The sequence below is a fragment of the Mus caroli genome, unplaced genomic scaffold (assembly GCF_978045245.1).
Source record: "Mus caroli unplaced genomic scaffold, Mus_caroli_1 scaffold_12, whole genome shotgun sequence".
Lineage (NCBI taxonomy): Eukaryota > Metazoa > Chordata > Mammalia > Rodentia > Muridae > Mus > Mus caroli.
In genome coordinates, this window is record NW_028227267.1 from 36,905,439 (window position 1) to 36,925,361 (window position 19,923).

The 19,923-nt window shown below is 42.3% G+C and overlaps 1 protein-coding gene, 1 long non-coding RNA gene and 1 pseudogene across 2 annotated transcripts in view; 2 read left to right on the plus strand and 1 right to left on the minus strand.

Annotated features, from left to right (window-relative positions):
- The window catches only part of LOC147001747 (uncharacterized), a 75,140-nt gene that overhangs the window by 42,088 nt on the left and 13,129 nt on the right, over positions 1–19,923 (plus strand). The gene's annotated exons all lie outside the window — the stretch shown is intronic.
- On the minus strand, positions 3,020–8,217 carry LOC147001750 (disks large homolog 5-like). The gene is made up of 5 exons (XM_085828565.1): positions 8,166–8,217; positions 7,038–7,200; positions 5,805–5,936; positions 4,947–5,131; positions 3,020–3,314 (listed from the first exon to the last, which is right to left on the minus strand). The coding sequence occupies exons 1-5, from the start codon at positions 8,179–8,181 to the stop codon at positions 3,250–3,252; spliced, it is 561 nt and encodes a 186-aa protein (XP_085684691.1). The 5' UTR covers positions 8,182–8,217; the 3' UTR covers positions 3,020–3,249.
- Positions 8,492–18,950, plus strand: LOC147001751 (uncharacterized; annotated as a pseudogene).

The window sequence follows — 19,923 nt, forward strand, 5'->3', positions numbered from 1 at the left end:
ATGGTATAACAATCCATAAATTGTGGCATGTTCCCTCTATTTTTATCATGTTGTGCATTGTTTATACACTTATGAATTAATGACTCCATCTCTGTGCTTGTTGCCCCCACACTTGAGTGAAGCCTAAAAGACAAGTTGTGAATCAATTTACTCTTGTCTTTCAATTGTTGGACATCAAATTCTGGTCTCCAGCTTGGTTGCAATCACCTTCACTATTGTGACATCCCACGAGTTCATTATATTCATTTTCTTTTACTGTTTTGAAGATAGTATCTATAGTCCTAGCTATAGACGTGTAACACAAGAATACCAATGTCTGAACCTAGAGTTAAAGACACTCATTATCAAACGAAGTCTGTTGTGTCTTTCAAGGATATGTATTAGATGTTTCCAATTAACAACTAGGTTTCTTCAGCATATGTATATAGCATTGAGCAAGTGGTACATCATAAAGTTGCCTACCATCTATTGGACTGAGAAAGAAATTAGGGAAACAACACACTTCACAATAGCCACAAATAATATTAAATATCTTGGTGTAACTCTATCCAAGCAAATGTAAGACCTTTATGTCAGGAATTTTCACACCTGTAAGAAAGAAATTGAAGAAAATATCACCACATGAAATGATATCCCATTTTCATGGATTAGTAGGATTTACATAGTAAGAGTGAACACCTTACCAAAGGCAATCTACAGGCTCAGTGCAAAACATCCATTAAATTTCCAACACAATTCTTTTCAGACTTTGATAGGACATTACACAACTCAATATGGAAAGCCAAAAAAAAAAAAAGAAAAGAAATAAAATCAAAAGCAACAAACAAACAAAAAACCATACAACCACAACCAACACCACCAAAAGCAAAAAACAAAACAATACCAAAACCCTGTAGAACTAAAACAATCACCTACAGTAAAGGTATTTCTGGAGGCATCACCATCTTTGATTTAAGCTTTACTAGAGAGCAATAGCAACCAAACAAAGTGCTACAGGCACAGATATAGAAAGGTTGACCAATGGAATTGAATTGAAGACTCAGAAGCAAATCCCCTTACCTTGATGAGAACTTAATTTTTCACCAAGAAACTAAAACTGTATAGTGGGGTTGAAAAAAAAAGCATCTTCAACAAACGGCTCAGGTCTAATTGAATGACTGCATGTTAAAGAATGAAAATACACCCATATTATTCACCCTGCACAAAACACAAGTCTAACTGGATCAAAGACCTCATCTAAAACATGATACACTAAATCTGATAGAAGAGAAAGGGAGGAATAACCTTGAACACAATCACACAGGAGACAGCCTCCTGTACAGAATGCCAACAGGTCTAACACTTATAGCAAAAATTTAATAAATGGGACTTCATAAAACTGAAAAGCTTCACAATGGCACAGGTAATATCAAAAGGGCAAAAGTGCAACCTACAGAATGCGAAAAGATCTTCACTAACTCTTATATAACTCACGAAACTATGTATCTACAAACTAAATAAAATTTTATCCCAATTTTAAAGTGGGATACAGATCTAAAGAGAGTATTCCAACAGAAGAATCTCACTAGGCCTAGAAGCACTTATGGATATGTTCACTTTTCCTAGTCATCATCATCAGGGAAATGCAAATCAAAAGTACTCTGAGATCTTACAAGCCTCAGAATGGATAAAGTAAAAAACTCAAGGGACAGCTCATACTGATGAAAATGTGTGCCAAGGATAACACTGCTGCTAGAGGGAGTACAAATTTGTCCTACCAGATTGGAAATCAACTTGATGCTTTCTCTGAAAACTGGAAATATTTCTACCTGAAGACCCAGTTGAACTTTGCCTGGGCATATATGTAAATGATGCTCTACCATACAACAAGGATACTTGTATACCTCTCTTCATAGCAGCACCTGGATTGGGGGTGGGAGGCTCTCTGGGAAGAGCTAGAATCCCAGGACAGTAGAAAAACCCAGGAATCTTTTAGGGTGGCTCTAAGAGTCAAAATGGAAAGTCTGGATTCTGAACTGGCCATCTCCTGTAACCGGACAAGACTTCCAGTGGAGGGACTGAAACAACAACTCAGCCACCAAAACTTAGACCCACAATTTTTTCTTGCTTTTAAGATGTGCATGGTAAAAGATGAAGTTGAATTTTATGAAAGCACAAAATAATGGTTTGCCCAACTTGAGACCCATGCCAAGAAATGGAGCCCCCCCCCGACATAGTTAATGATATTTGTGTATATGTGCAGCCATGGATCTAGCATAACTATTGTTAGAGAGAAAGCCTTCACTCAGCAGCTTCTGGAAACAGATGCAGAGGCTTGGGGAATTCTGTGGAAGAGGGAGAGGCAGGGTTGAAGGAGCCACAGTGATCAAGGACACCACTTGATAACCTACAGTTTCAACAAATCTGAGCTCTGAATAACTCATAGAGACTGAACTTTGAACCAGAGAATATATGTGGGATGGACCTAGGCCTTCTCCAAAGAGTAACAGTTGTATAGCTTGGTCTTCCCGTGGGAATCGTAAAACTAGAGAAGAGATTGTCTCTGACAATATTGCCTAACTTTGGATCCCCTTGTCTTGACTGTCATGATTTATCTAGCCTGAAAAGACAAAGAGGGCCGGGCGTGGTGGCGCACGCCTTTAATCCCAGCACTCGGGAGGCAGAGGCAGGCGGATTTCTGAGTTCGAGGCCAGCCTGGTCTACAAAGTGAGTTCCAGGACAGCCAGGGCTATACAGAGAAACCCTGTCTCGAAAAACCAAAAAAAAAAAAAAAAAAAAGACAAAGATGCACCTAGGTATACTGCACCTTGATAATGCAAGGCTGGTTGTTATTCATAGGAGGCCTCCTCAATTCTGAGGAGAAGGGTAGGAAGGGTAGATAGCAGGGAGCCACTGGAAAGAGGGATTGTGAAGGGAGGAGGGTGAAGCTGAGATCTGGATATAAATAAATAATTAACATTAGTAATAATTTTAAAAACCTTAATTTTTATTGCTGATGAGATGTTAATAAATTCTTCCTCATACCTTTCTAATACTAGTGAAACAAACTGACAAATACATAGCAAACATATTCAGTTCCGTTAGAAGATGCCATTTTTTTTCTTTTTAAGAGAGACATGCCCCTTAGATTCACACAAAGTCCATTACTTAAGTTGTTGTTTTTGATGCTGTTGTTGCTCTTCCAGTGGGCAATCACTATTCACCAAGTGCAGAGAAGGAACACAAAGCCTTAGCCAGCTTTTTTGACTCTCAGGTATGTGGATTTGACATAGGAGCCTTCTCCTTACTTCCAGGTACCACAATTATTTGTTTTCCTACAAATAAAATCAAAACAGATAAGTATTTTTCAATCTAAAAATTTTGGAATATCAGATTTTATACCATTTTTTGTCTTCTTTAGTTCTAGTGACCTAGGTGGATAGGCATGAAGATGGGCTACTATGTTTGAGGTTCTTAAAATGCAATATGAATTGACAGAGTACAATTCTCATTAAAGATTTCCTCCATTACCATTTAAGATGGTTAATGACCAAGTAAACGTATGAATATATATAGACACAATTACATACGTATATGTACAGAGACCCACAATTGCATCCCTTCAAAGACACATGCACACACACATACAAAAAGAGTACATGAATACACACTTGTATAATGAAGCAACTATAACAAGCACCTATGATTACTGAAATACAAAACACACATGCTAAACACCCATGGACAAGAGGACACACACACAGACACACACACACACAGACACACACACACACAGACACACACACACATAGAGACACAAACTCCTCTATGAAAAGATGGCTATGTTTCAGAACATTTCCTGTCACTTGAGGAATTATTGGGACCTAAGATGTGTAAAAGGCTCTTAGACTAAACCGGCCTGTGTGCCCTGGCCTGTACTGATTTCCTTGTCAGGAACATTTTCCATGCATATACTTGCTGATTCTACAAGTATGGTATAAGCCTTGCACAGACAAGCTGGCAAACAAGATTCAAGGTCCTAGGAAAGAGGGGTCAAAGAACATCTTCCAGCCAGCTCAAACTTGAAATATATTCTGCTCATTAACCTACCTTGGCCACATCTCAGAAGACCCTGGTAGCACCAATAAAAAGAGTTAACAACGGTTATTATACAGTAACATTTCAACATGTTGCAGTTCATGTGACATAAAAATCATCTCCAATGTCAGTCATAATGAGGGTAGTGAATAGACATGCAATGATTGTTCTGAAATGCAGCACTCTGAAAAACTCTGAGGGGGAATCTGTACTGAAGCAAAGCCAAGGCCATGATATACTAAGGAAAACTACATCAAGAGAGGGATGCAGAGTAGGATTCTATGAACCCTCTTGGTGAAGCCAATCAGATATACCTTGAATTTCTAGGTGGTTAACTTAGTACAAGAAAGTCAAAGAAGCCTAATTTTTATTTTTAAAATATGTATATTGTGGAACTTACTCTTTTATACTAAAGACTTTAATTATAAAACATTAAAATTGGAGGCTACCCTACTGTCCTAAGAGGGAACTGGGCACAAGCCCCTCTGAGTGAGTTGCCATAGATCAGAACAGAGGACCTGGCTCCTAGATAATTCAGGAAGTGGAATCCTGAGGCACCTCTCCATACTGTAGAGCAAGAACGAGATGCTATAAGGGGTCCAGGATCTCCTCTGCCTTATAGTTGCCAACTAGAGGTGTCCAATTGCAAGGAGGAAGAGGAGGAGGAGGAGGAGGAGAGGGCATGGCAGTAATTAAATTTCTTGAAAAAAGGTCAAATCCACAGAAAGTCTTGGTAATGATCACAGAATTGTACAACTGGATGGGACATAGGAGAGAGCCTGCATAAGTTTCAGGACAGTTGCATAGGCTTGACTGTGTTTATGCTTACACATTAGGGCAACCTGCCCCTGATGCTTCATTCAGCCTACCTGCTGCTTGCCTGCTATATTTGTCTTTGATCTTCTGGCTGCCTTCTTTACTTAGTATTTTTGTTTCTATGTTGCATTCTTCCAAGGCAATCTGCTCCCTTAGCAGCTGTCTGTTCTCCTTCTGCAACATCCTGACATTGAGCTGGATGAGCTTAGATTCAATCAGGAGGTGGCAGTTCCTGAACCTGATCCACAAACAAAATATGGTGACTCCAGGCAGTATCCATCTTCCTCCCACTCCTCCAAGGACCATTCCCCTATCATGGGCCTTGATACCCAGACAGCCCCAGACAAGTATCCAGATTGTCCATGGAGCATCACATAGAGGGAGGTCAAATCCATAGGTCAGCCACTTTCCAGAAAACCCAAGGTACTTCTGAAACCACTGATACCAACAGGGATTCATGTATCCCTCAGAAGAGAACATGGGGTCCATATGTGCTTATATGTCTACACTATTAAAAAACCACCTGTAGGTATAGGGCAAAATTTCTCTAGGAGAGAAGACACCCAAGCAGCACACAGTCGTTCTATGTTCCTCAGGGAAACCTCATCTATGAATCTAATTTCAGAGCCCAAGAGGCTCAAGGTTGATAACTATTTCCACCATGGTGTAAACATTTTCTATCTTGAGGATACTTAGTTGTAAAGGACAATGACTTGAGGGGCTCACAGACTCTACACACTTTGCCAAAATGAGTACAAGATGTTAAAATCTTACAGGCTTGCTTTAAACAAGGTAAGCTTCCTGTTAGAGAAAACAATATAGAACCTGAGCCCTCACTTTGTTTCAAAGACACATATGGACAGACATATCCTGTGTCTAGTTCTTGCTTCATGACCATGTTAGTCACTCACCAGTAATATTGATTTTCTTTAGTCAAGTCCTGGCACTTGTATAAGGCCTCACTGATGTCCTGGGGCATTCTCTTCAGGTCAGTCATCACCTGGTCATGTTGCATCTCAAGCATGAATGTCTCAAAGTTGATCCTGTGGGAGGGCATGGCCCAAGGAATAAATAATCCCGTGAACTAAAGATACAAGAATCATTTCGATTCAAGGAGAATGATGCACTACCCCAACCCATGTATGCCACAACCTAGCTTCTTGTCACCAGTTCCACTTGGTGCTTATTAAATTTATTACCTTTGGCCTGGGGCCAGTAGAGACAGGGAAGTAATGGCAGGGAGCTCACCTGCTTCAGTTCACTGAAGAGGCTTGAAATAATAGATTAGCTCTCAACGAACTTTCCTGGAACCTGTGCAACAGGCCTGGGACCATGTTAAATCTCTATGACTCTCCTCCTGTTTTTAGACAAGGATTTGGCAATCCTTGGCTCTATTACTACAAAAATTCCCAAAGGACATAATCATATCTACAGGGAAAAGCCTTTATAACATATACCAGGAGATTCGAATGTAAGCACAGAAGTCAATTCCTGTGCTGCTCAAAATGGTCCTTCCTTGCTTCCTCACTGTCATTTCCTAGAAACTGAGTCAGGCAAAACATAATGACCTGTCACATTACATCGATTCTCCAGATGATAAGCAAACACACACACACACACACACTTACACTCAATCAGAATGCTAAATAAATATAATGATGTGGCATTATCTGAGAGTATAATGAATAAAATTTGAGAAAAGCAGTGATGAACTGCAGCCAATCCAGTCATACTGAGAGGTAATATGTGGGACTTGGATACTCCAGCTGTTGACAGGGTCAATTTTACCCAAATTACCTCCAGATCAATTTTAAAAGGATAGGCCATAATCACACAATACCAAGCAACTCCCCCAAACTAACACCTGTGCAAGCTTCTTAAAAGGCAGGATGAGAGCTCACACATTACTACCGTCGTCCCCAGGTGGTGATTCATGCTAAAGGCTCTGATTTAGTTTTGGAGGCATCAAAATTCCTGTGACCCCCATCTCACTCGTATCTGAACTTCAAGTTCTGTGTTGAAACTCCAATCAGCCAAATGAGTTTGTATATGTGGACAGCCTGGGGTTGTAGTGTCCTGTTACGAGGGAATCTGTGCTTAACAGGAAGGTCCCAAGATAGTAAAGAAGTAGGCACAGTGACTACCTGTCATTCAAATCCTTGTTAGAGTACTTGGCCAGGATTCCCTGGAGTTTGTCTCTCTCATTTTTTATGTTCTGGAGATCTCTTTTGAGCTTCTCCAACCTCTTGATTCTTTTCTTGTGCTCTTTGATGTTGGGAGTTTGGGGTGATGCCTTCCTAAAAGACCCTGTAGGTAGATAAACACTAGTAAACTTGTAGAGAAAATAGGGCAGGGAAAGCAGAAACCATGCATTGTCACACACAGAAGCCTGAGGAAGAACAAAACCTAGAGACACTGTGAATCCCTGAAAGAGCAGGAAAGCTATCTTCAAGCTGGTCCCCTCAGCTAAGTCCCTGTTCCCATCCACCATCACTAAATATATGCCTGACAACCTACTGCAATCTCCCAGGCCTGAAATGCATAATAAGCTGCTCCAGAAAGAAGAATTGGAGGGCATTTTCAGTTCATATCTTACAACATATTCCATCCCTCTTAGCACAAGAAAATTGACAATAAACACCAGCCCCTAACATTCCATGAGTTAACACCTTTCTAGGCTTATTACAATGTGTGGTGAGAGCTCATACACTACTACACTGACCCCAGACTGTGAATCAGTCCACATCATATGTGTTCAATACCAAAGTGTCTGAAACCTTGATACATGAGCAGGGGAATATAGCTCTCAGTTCTTGGCATCACATGCTTATGTAACCTAGAGGAAACTGTATCAGCATGAAGTGCTTCAACACTCTTTCCTGAGAGCAACACTTTGTTAATCTCATAGAGCTTGGTCTTTGAATAATTTGCCATTCATAGGAAAATAAAGATCTCTCAGCAAATCAACTGCAGGCTTGTCAATTCCACACTGTCTAAAAAACTAATCATCAGATATTCTTGTCTCTGGCTTTACCATTAAGGAATCTGAAGGATCCAGATCAAACGCCATATTCCTGCAAGGACCAGCTCAAGCCCACATCCCCCATGTATCTCCCCCAACCTTGCCCAGGTCTCACTGTGCCTTCTCCATGACCAGTTCTTTCTTGCCCTCTCCCAACATGATAGAGGGACAGTGTCCTTCTGCCTTGATCTGGTCTCAGTTTGTATTATATTCTCCCTCCAAAATACCCTGAGGAGCATGGACAACATACCTGCTTGGGAACCCATTAGGATCTAATGGAATACCTCACAGGCAACTCTGTTACCACAACACTGGTGACATCACTGAAGATTCTAAGGTTCTCCTGGATACAAGAGATTGTCAAGGGAAGTGACTACTGATGATGTCACTGGGAATGTCCATGGCTTACATGCTTGCCAGCTTGCCCCATCTTGACCAGTTTCTGAAGTGCCCTTTCCTGGAGTCTCTCTTTTGACCCAGGGGTTAACCCTTGGCAACTTCTCCTTCCAAAATGAGACATTTCTCTCTGCTTCACTACAAGTCAAATGATTTGAATGGGGAGATTTTCTTAGGGCCATGGCATGGGTAGCGCATCTGTGATAGGATCTAAAGCTCTAGCATCATTGGATGTGGGCGATTCTTCTTCAATATAAATCTAGATCTGGGGTGTATTCATGTAACATACAATCCTATTCCCCAGGAGGCCCTGTTTCCCAGAGGCCAAAAACATCCTCCTGCACCTTTACTTTTATGCAAGTTGGATTATATTTTTTAGTCTGCACATGCCTTGGAAGGACACATTGTTTCACTATACTGAGCCATGTGTTTTCATTAAATCAATGTTTTACAACCCCATTTCGTTGCAAAGAAAACTCCCTTATACTTGGCAATAGAGGAAGGCAGATTCAGGGAGGGCATCAACTTGTAAAGTTTACATCCATTCTTCAAAAGATAAAATCCCACATTATTCCTGTCTCCAAAACAACCACACAAAATAGGTATCTGTGAACAAAGGCCTACAGGGATATTGAATTGCTGCTCCATAGTCCCATTACCTATCCCTTCTCCAGTTTCTACATTTTTGAGTTCTCAGTTCCAGGCCTGAGACTGTTCCAGATTGCATAATGATCCTGTATTCATGAGATGCTTAAGACTCAATATAATGGATAGGTGATGGATAGGGGATGGAAAGGCCTCTGGCCCAGTGAAACCTCAATTTTAATGGATCCATCATTTCAGGAGGGGATCTGTTTGGTATTGACATCTGTTCCTTCTGCCTTCTTGACCTGGGTGTGCTGAGTGCATGCTAAAATGATACTTAAACTCTCCAGTAAAATAGTGGAAAAATCATGTAAAGCCTTTCCAAATTGATTATGTTGTCTTGTCTACCTTCTTGAGCTATGTAATATAACTATGACAAGGCTCCAAAGTGTCTGGGGGGATGGTGGGGTAGTCAGAAGCCCAATCTGTCTCTCAGGTCGTCAGATGAACAGCCTTTATGGAGAACTGGAGAAAATGGGTAATGAAAAAGCAATAGTTATAGATTGGGTAGCTGATTATCTCTGAGCATGGAAAGCAATGCAGCATGCATTCCAATCAAATAGTATTGGGATGAATCCCTCCCTGTATTTACATACAATAGGCCCAAAGTAAGAAGGAGGCCCATCTACCTTTTTCTGCACTCTACTAAGTGTTTTGTAGTGTTTTCATTAATGAAATCTTCTTTACTGCATGAGACCAGAACTCTGAAGTCTGAATGCACCATGAAGTTTCCCATCTATCCATAAATCATTCACTGTTTATTGACAAGTTTTGTCTATGAATTCTTTGCTATGGTTTGACACAATTCAAAGGGACTGGTAAAACTGTTGGTTCAGTATCTGGAAGAGCTTTTCAGCTACTCTTTGAGAAGTATCCTCTTCTTTTTATTTTATTTTATTTTATTAGATATTTTCTTCATTTACATTTAAAATGCTATCCCTAAAGTGCCCTATACCATCCCCCTGCCCTGCTCCCCTACCTACTCACTCCCACTTCTTGGGCTAAAATCAGGGCAGCTATTCTCAAGATAGGATATCATTCCCAACCATTATGGCTAGTCATGTACCTCAGCAATACTGCAGTCCTACTGGCTCTGGATGGCATAAGCTAGTCAGCCATGCTGTGCTTGGAGGGCATTGTCAGCTAGTATCTGATGTGATGCAAGTAGGTCCTGGATTCCCTAGTGCTTAGCACCACCAAGCTGTGATTGCCTGTGTACAAGATGAAAGTAGTAAATGTCTGAGAACTTGGAATATCCTTTCCTTGATTTTTGCTATCAGACATACATGGAACTTAAAGCAATACACCAAGGATGCAGTGTAGCAAAAGCCTACAGACATGGACTCCTCATAGAGGACCAATTGTGTGTGTGTGTGTCTGTGTGTGTGTGTATGTGTTTGTATCCCCCATGGGTCCATGCATCCTTCGAATCTGGAGTCTACAGTGGGGCCTGTTGCAAGGTGATGCTGTCTCCATGTGCAGGGAGCCCCTCCTTAGTCAGCACTGCTCTTTGTCTATATGTTCACCTTGGTGGCACATTGAAATCACATGAGGATTATATATAGCCATCCTGATACTGAGTCTCCTCCCTGCAAATACTGATTTTTTGCTCTCGGTAGCTGTGTAGCAATAAGAACCTACAACTGAGAATCTGTGTTCTGAAGATATATTTTTGAAAAAGTGGTAACAGGGTTGAGGTGGGCCAGGACCTGTGGCACAGACTTCCTGGGAACTTTTTAGAAGGGTAGTCTTTCCTTCCAGGCCCATGAGGGAGGTCTTGAAGCACTTTATCCCTTACTAAGGAACCCCAACCTGTGTTGTCCTGGCATCAGGATACTGAGTTTAAGAAGCAACAGAAGGTCTCAGTATATAGGAGGCAGAATGTGACATCCACTGCATGAGGGTAGTCCAGGACATAGCCTGAATTCACGTGATCCTTGAAGCCTGTGTCATGGAGTAAATTCAGTGAGTAGAAGAATGGGTTAGATTTATTTCCTATACTCAAAGCAGACAGCAAAGGATGAAAGTCCTCTATGCATTATGAAAACTACTCAGAAGAGGGTGCTAGATCCTCATTACCCAAATTATCCAGAAGATGGGATAAGACAGATTGCCATCCAGTACCAAAGACATCCAGAGAGCATCTTAAGATCAAAGTCAGCTTGTGGTATAGCCCTAGGAGCAAGGAGGAGGAGTCTGCCGCCTGATGCCCTCTTCTGACAGTCAGAATGAAATTAAGGAGCTCTTGTACAGCAGCTGCAGCCTTGACAATTCCTGCTCCCTGTCAAACAAACTGCTTCCCAGAAGCCCCAAGCTCCTGATTCTATTACTGGAATTCCAAGCTCAAGCCCACCTTCTCTAGGAAGCTCCCTCTTTCATGCCCAGGATTCATAGTCACTTCCCCAGGACCATTAATTCTTTCTCTTTAACACTAAGACCAAAGGCCATCTTGTGGCTGCCTCTTTCTGGTCTCTGTAGGTTCATTGTTCTCTCCTCCAAGAAGCCTGCTCAGTTTTGTCAGCATGTCTAAGGATGAACCTTAAAGGTAGTTAATGAATGCTCCAAGAGCAGTTGGAGTCACCACAACATTAGTAACATCACAGACAATGCCAGGGCTCTCCAGGTTACAATACAACATCTAGGGAAGGGACTTCTGATGTCACACAGGACAGCTCTTGCCTTCCTGCTGAGTACCTCACTCAAATTGACCTGAAGTCAAAGTGCCTTTTCCAGAGAGTGGGATAGATTGCCTTTTGGTACTCAAAATATTAAAAGGTGGCTATCAATCACCTTCCAATGCCAAACATATCCAGAAGAGATCCTTTGGATCCCCATGCAAATCCACATGAAATACCCAGACTCCAGAATAAGATACTAGGCAATATACAACATATCAGGATAAAGTGTGATAGATCCCCTTGCAGTACTGAACCTATCCAGAAGAGGTTAATACACGTCCAGCCAGTTTCTATGCTATGAGGACTGACCTGGACAGAATGGAAAATGTCACCACTAATGACCAATATATGGTTATGTTGGCCAGGTGTTCTGGAAGATTTTATGTGAGAATTGCAGCCCAGCTAGTTATTGCAGGAAAACAAAAACTGGAGCAAGGATTTGGTTCATGTCCTGAATCTTATTCTACAGAAAAATTTTAGCAACACTAATACATATTAGCAATGACCAATAGCTGTAAGGGAAGTAGTGTTATACTCTAAGCATACATCAGTGAAATATAATAGTGTGTTAGCTTTTTAAATGTGGTAAAGAAAATGCAGATGAATGGGGAATTATGTAGAATTGGAGAGATGAAAATAAGGCATGTATTTTGAGGCAGTAGGCATTTGTGGTGCATGATTTAACCTGAATCTCCCAAGGACAGCAGGGTGTATGGAGTGAGGTACAGAACAGCTAGGAATAACACACAAAAACACTGTCTCAAAACCACCATGAGAGAGATAGAGAGAGAGAGAGAGAGAGAGAGAGAGAGAGAGAGAGAGACAGAGACAGAGACAGAGAGACAGAGACAGAGAGAGAGACAAGAGACAGAGAGAGAGGGACACAGAGACAGAGAGAGAGAGACAGAGACAGAGAGAGAGGGACACAGAGACAGAAAGAGAGAGAGAGAGAGAGAGAGAGAGAGAGAGAGAGAGAAACAGACACAGAGACAGAGACAGAGACAGAATGAGACAGAGAGTGAGACAGAGCGAGACAGAGAGACAGAGACAGAGAGACAGAGGCACAGAGAAACATAATTTAGGGACACAGAGAGAGACAGAAAGAGAGACATAATCTCACTCTGGTCTAGACTATGAGGAGAACACAAGAGGTATTCATCTACCTTGCATTACTAATAAGATCATACATTATTTGAACATAAACTGAGTCATGGACTGAGTTGGGAAAAGTACAGCAGATCTCTGCTTTGCACACAGAAGCTTCAGTCTTGACAATATCTCTGTGGAAAAAAAAAAAACGTTGTTCTCATCACACTCAGAAGAAACTTTTGATACAAGATGGCACCTATTTATGGGTTTCTAAAAAGAAAATCTAGTGTAGTTCCTTAACTTGATAAGAGGCCTCAACCAGAAACACACATCACACTCTGTTCCTTAGTCAGGAATCAGGAGCATTTTCTTTAGAGAGGGAACTTTGTCAGAAGATTTCCATCATTGGTTCCATTTAACCATTTAGGTCCAAGAAAAAAAAAGCAACATTCTCTTGGTGGGGAAAATTAAATCATCATTACACAATGATATCATTATTTACATACTAACTTAAGAGAAGGTAAAGATAAACTATTTTAGACTTGAAATACTTACTAATTTTAGAAATGAAGAAGTGGTTCTTAATTATTGATATTCAAATATTTAGGATGGCTTTTGGGATCCAAAGTCAACCTTGACCATGTTAGTGGGTTGTGTACAAGACCAGCCCTGGCTACTTAAGACTATCTAAAATCAGTAGCCTGTCTCCCACAACCATATTGCAAATACATAAGCCACATGCTATCCTGCTCTCTGGTTGGGAAACTATTCTAGGGAACCATTTGTTTTGAAGGCTTTTGCAAAAGGCAAGAATTTACTCTGATGACATTATCTAACCCACGTTGCCTTCCAAAGGCCTCATCTTTAATGCCATAAATTGTTTCCACTCTTTTGCTACCTCACAATGAGGCTCAAATTTCAAGAAGAGATTTTTCTGGTGGGTGAGGGAAGACTTTGTTGAGACCAAAACAGGTGAGAGGAAAAGCCTGCCAGTGTCCTGACAGCTCGGAAGAGACAACCCTGAGAAAATCCTCCACCATGACAGATAGTAGCAGAGAGAGAAGTGCTGGGTGTATAGGTCATGTAAACTTCTTAATCAAGTGTGTTGTTCTTAATAAATAATGGAGAACTCATGAATGTCAGCTCAGTGTGGCCTCTCAGGACCTTTAGTGACTGAGTCATCTACTCCTTTCCTGTATGAATGCACCAACTATGAAAAATTGAGTTTTTTACTCATTTTTAGCAAAGGTTGACTTCAAGAAATGCCCGAGTACCTCTCCTCCCTGCTCCTTTCTTGCTGAGCCATTGTTCTCTGGATTGTTCATTGACTCCCCAGCATCAGTCTGGACTCAATATATTTCGTCCTGATCTGTCTTCTAAGCTGTTTCAACATTTGATTTCTGTGCCCATAGACCTTGTACTGAGTCTCAGTTCACACTCCAATTCCTAGAGATTTTCCCAGCCTTTCACTGTCATAGAAGTATGCAAAGAATTCATTCACTGGTTTTTTTTTTTTTACATTAGAACTTCATAAGTTTTAATTTTTATTCAAGGGAAAACAAAAAGTTACATAATTTGACATAAAATGCTTCCCATATGACACATATCCTTTATGTAACACTAAACTCCCAGTTTAGAGTTTAAATTCATGAATTCTATGAAATTCACAAAGATGATTTTGATTTGCAACTGTGGAATATGACTGGCAGTATCAGTATAAAAACACTGGGTCCAGCCATGAGTCTTAAATGCTGTTTTTTCATGTGAAGGATATTCAACAAAGGAGTCAGACTTTGGTTCAGTTTGTAAACTTTGCACAAATTTTGTTATGATCGCCTGCTGACAACAGAGGAAGATACCCATAAACAAAAACAACCTTATAGTTTATTAATTATTATTGTTTTGTTTTGTTTTTCTTTCTTTGTTTTTTTTTCCCTCCAGAGCTGTGAACCAAACCCAGAGCCTTGTGCTTGCTAGGCAAGCACTCTACAGCTGAGCTAAATCCCCAACCCCTAGTTTAATATTTTAATGCAAGCCATTGTAACTCTTTGGGTCTGAATTTTTAACCAGCTAGTACTTAATGTGAACCATAACCAGGGAAAGTACACAATGCTAAATTAACATAAAACATAAGTTGCAGCAGAAAAGAAAAGAGGACACCAAGAGAGGTAAAATCTGATACAGTCAGCTTCATTGGTTTGGGGGGTTGTTTTTGACATTGCCCAGGTGATTTTGTAATCTAAACCATGACAATTGTCATCTGCTTGGCAACAGTTGTTTTCTAACACTATAATTAAAAATACTACATAGTATAGAATAAACACTCTTTTGTTATAAGCTATTTGCCACTTACTATTTTTTTGAATTAATTATTTACTTAAATGAATGCATGACACCAAGTGCTTGTTCCTGCAGCTATTTATTGACTATTATTTTTAGATGAGATAAGCATATTAATTACCAGCAAATAAATTGTTTTAAAAAGCATTGCTAAGTGTGAACAGTCATCAAAATGGGGGAGGCTCTCACTTGTATCTTTGGCTAAGAGCCTAGTGATTGGTAGTAATGCTTTTATAAGTATAAAATCTAATAATTTGCTTTGTGTATGTGATACATCTTAAACCATAAGTAAAATTTGCTCAGAAACTGGGTTTTATTTTAGAAGATGCGCTCAAACACAAAATGTGTTTTATAAGTTAAGTTTAAAGGCACATCATTGCTCTGTTTTATTATTTTAAAAAATTACTACAATTCACGTGTAGTAAAAAACCGTTTGCAGTTTTCTAGAGCAACTTTTATTCCTGTAACCTTGCTCATATTGCAACAGAATTAATTTTAAAAAGGAAAAAAAACCCTAGGGTGAAATTAGTAACACGGTCTAATATAAAAAAAATCTTAAAAGCAATATTTCCAATTTAAACAGAATTTTGTTGATTTTTCTACAAAGTACAGAAATTGCCCCTCCTGTACTTTTTTCTCTCTCTTGCTTTAAGATGTTTAAAAGTTTTGAGATCTACAGATCTAGATTTGGGGAAATATTGAATTATTTTCAAAGACAGCTATTTCCTTTTACTCCTTGTAGAAAGACTTGAAGACCTTTCCTCCCCTTCACCAAAATTCTCATTCTCACCTAAAGTAGCTGCATCCATTTTTTTCTCAGGTAAAAGAGACATTCTTACAAAGGTTCAAATCTCAAAGTCCCCAATAAAGTACTTAAATTGAGCACTCTTCCTTATGTGTGCACGTGTCTGTTATTTTGCAGTAATTTTTAATACTGAAATTGAATCTTTTTAGCTCTCCAGAAATACCTTGGTGAGCCCTCAGCAGTTTCTAACCACTTAATAATGTGACCCCACCAGCCCCTTCAAATAGATCCTTAACCACAAGTGTGCTTGGCCATTCCCAAACCATAGCCTCTGTCCAAAAAGAAAAGATAGAGTTTTGTGAGGCAGAAAGGAAGTGAGAGAAAACAAAACAAATGTAGCTCAAGCTGAAAGTGAAAAGTGCTTGGACAGAACAGATTGGTATTTTCTTTTCTGCATGGCATCCTGCCAATCTTCTTCGCCCCCACACCCCACTCCTCAATAAGGTCCGGTTTTTGCATGTAAGAAAATGTTGTTATCTGCCACACCACGGAACCCCCATAAGTACTTTGCTTTATTTTGTTTTCTTCTGTCCTCATCAGACTGATAACCTTCACCCATCCTGTCAACACCCCAACTCTGGGGGAACTTAAGGTTGGTGGAAACCCTGCAGACCCCCGATGCAGAATCCCACTGGATGCCTTTCATGCCACTTATTTTCAGTAGCTAGATTCCCCCACTAGAGTGGTTGCAGTGAGAACTGGAAATTTTCATTTACCTTTTCCCGGCCCTCCAGGTCCCCAGTTCTGAGCTGCTCACTGGGGAACACAGCCTTGCTTGCTTGCTCCTGAAGGCTTTAATTTGCATGCTCACCCCCAGGTGGTTCTCAGAGGCTAGAAGGTCCAAGCCCCTCTGTTCTCCACTCGGGCCCCCAGCCAGGGCTAGAGCCAGAGGCCCCTGAGCCTTCTGGGTTGCCCATGGGCAGTGCACTCTGCTGTCCCTCCGCCCTCTCTGGCTGTGCCAACCCCCTGCCCGCAGAGTGCCACTCACCTGGGCCACAGTAGTCACTTACCTGCTTCTAGGGGCAAATGCCTGTGGGGGCAGACAGACACTCCAGCTTCTCAGGAGGCCGGCGCCCCTGGCCCACAGGAAAGGGGCCAAAGACTCTCGTGGGTGGGTTGAGGGGCGGGGGTCCCGGCTAGGATCCCAGTGTGTGAGAGTAAAGGGGTGTAGGGGGCTGTGTGGCCCCTCGGAATCTACTTGGGTTAACATTGGGACTGGGTAGGTTATGGGGGCCACCTGGGGGGAGCTAGAGGTCTCCAGAGGAACCTCCCACAGCGGGGACACCCTGATACCAGGGTCCTATGCCAGCTTGAACAGATTTCGTGCATAAAATACTCATATGTTCACATTTCATCGAGCTTCCCCAAACTGACTCTACTTGGACAGTCACATTTAAAATTGAACGTGCACCATCTGGGTGGGATTCTGTGCTGCAGAATGTGTTTCCGTGCCCCACGTTTATTTCCCCTGTGCAAGTTCCCTCTGTAGCCTCCCGAGGGGTGTGGGTATGGGCCCCATCTTCCCAACTAAGGAGTAAAAACCTTTGCCCAGGCTTCCTGCTGGTGACCCCTCAGGTTCATTATGCATGGAGTAGTGCACACAGCCCACCATGGTTTAATCCCTGCAAGTGTGCACTCTTGCTTCATGCCCCAAGTTTACTTTTCTTATTTAAAGCTTTGCAGTTCAAATGCACACCCTGGGCAGGAGCAGACCAGGGCCTGGGGGCACACTCATCCTGTGCATGTGGGCTTTATCTGTGCGGGGGCACAACACTTCTCCCCTTCCAGGGCTCCTTGCTCTCCTACCTCTAGTAGCCCCAGCACTCCCCTACCAGATGGTCTATCCTCCCAGAGTATCCACCAGGGAGGTCCTCCAAGTCAGAGGCAGAATTTGGTCTCCCACTAAGCTTGCCATACCCCAAAGACCATTTGTGAGAATGAGTCCCTTTCAAATGTCTCCCTGTAGAAAAACTGAAAGTAGAAAGAAAGGAAGCAATCTCTGAGCAGATGTCTGACACCCCTATTAGCATACTTGCAGCATTGGGTTACAGGGTCCCAGGAGCCCCATCCCTGTTCTGTGGCCCCACACTGGTGAACCCTAGGTGCTTTCATGCCAGCTTCAGATCTCCCCCAGGTCGCCCCATACCCCACAGGACTAGGCCCCCGGAGTGAGGGAGGGCAACGGAGAACAACTATGTAGGTATAAATATTGAGCCATAACATTGATGCTCCGGGCGCCTCCCCTCCCCTGTGCTCTGGGCACACTCTGGGCTGCTCAGCATGCCCCCTCTTGTCCTGCTGCCTCCTGCCTGGCCCTCATCCCCCAGGGGCCCCAGCAACCTTATCCTCTGAAGATTGCATGAGCCCTGTTGGGGAAGAAAAGTAACTTGGTTTTTCTCCTAGAAACCCAGCCTGATTAGGGAGCCAGGGCGAGTAGAGGGGAGGAGAAGGGAGCTGGTGGAACCCGGTGGAAGTCTCCAGGGCAGACTGATCACGATTTCTCCTCCTGCCTCCTCCTCCTAGGTGCAGAGATTGTGGGCAGACTCTGTAATCACTGAGGAGGGTGAAGAGGTGGGATTGGTGCTCTCTGCAGTGGCAGCGGCCCAGCACAGAGACTTGGCTAGGTGGAGTTTCCTGGAGGCTGCACGAGGCTTGCGCCCAAGGGCAAGGAGGTTGGTCAGTCCTGCCCTGTGGCCAAGATTCCTACTCCAGGCATCCCTAAGGCCTGTAAGGCAGGAGTGCACATCCTGGTTCCACTGTGCTGCACCGATAGACTGCAGCCAGCATGGAGAATGACAGCCTGAGTTTCACCTATCAGCAGTATGAGTGCTTGGAGGAGATCTGCTAAGGCACCTAAGGGTAGGTGTTCAAGGCCCGCTACCTGAAGAAAGGTGGCTGCTTCAGGACTCTGAAGCTCATATGAGTGCAGACCAGCTAGGAGGACATGCGGCTCTCCACCATCCGCTAGGTGGCAGTGCTAAGGCACCTGGTGAATTTGAGCACCCCAACTTGGTCAGGTGAGCCAGGAGTCCTGGCTATGGGGTCCAGGAAGGTGCTGGGCAAGGGGCTGCTGGTGGCCTAACTAAAGTTAAGAGTTGAGTTTCCCCAGATAAAACCGGTGACCCTGCTAGACAGCGCAGAAAAAGAGACCAGCTGTGGCTTCCAGGCAGCCAAGCTATTCTGAAGAGCTTTCCTCTGCCTGCCCCAAGGGGTCCGGGGATTTGGGTGTCTTTTAGGGACAAAACCAGACAACCCCAGAAATGACCCTCCAGCCCTTACTTAACTTTCCTGTCCTTGGGGGGATTTTTGAGAGACAGAGTGAGATAGTTATCCAACTTGCAGATAATTAGACCGAAACCTTAAGGGTGGAGCATAATGTAAATAAAGTTTAAGAAAATGCAGAAATGTGCAAGAATGTGTTTACCAATCACACCCACAGTGGTGACTTTTTTTTTTTATATAATTGTAAAATGGCTTCTGATACTCTTAGAAGTTCAGAAGTTTAGACTCTGACACCTGGTGTTAAATATTGTTTGAAAAATGTCTTTCAAAGCTGGGTACTGGGAACACTGAACCAGGAAGATCCAGAGTTCAAGACCCTCCTGAGCTACAAAAAACCCTGTCTGAGAAAAGAAAGGGAGGGAGAGTGAGTGGTAGGGTGGAGGGCAATTGCTTCTGAAAAGGTTTTCTCATTGTTTCATTTAGTGTCTGTGGACTGGTATGATCTGACTTAGAATGCCTCTCTCATTAGTTAGATGTGAGTCTGTGCTTTAGATTCTAAAGCCTCTGTTTTCCCTGGAAGAGTTGTGCAGGTGCGTGGGGGAGGCATTCCTAACCCACTCTCCTGTGATTGAAGAGAATGGTGTTTTCTTGAAGATGCTGGGATTTCCCCATTGTGCCTTTTCTCATTCTCTCTTTTAAACAGATGCATAGCTGGAAGTTAAAAGGGAATGCACAGACTTTTCTACAAATTAGGTAATGAGTTAACATTCTCAGGTCTTCTTTTTAGAGAGATGATCTTGGCATCTTCATCCTGTCTTCTCATTCCTGTAGGG

Excerpts from the sequence above, each read along its gene's own strand:
- LOC147001750 (XM_085828565.1), bottom strand. Across the intron at positions 5,937-7,037 it reads AACAAGGATTTGAATGACAG|GATCAACTTTGAGACATTCA; the intron begins GTAGTCACTGTG and ends GCCCTCCCACAG. Across the intron at positions 5,132-5,804 it reads AAAGAAAATCAATATTACTG|GTTCAGGAACTGCCACCTCC; the intron begins GTGAGTGACTAA and ends TTTGTGGATCAG.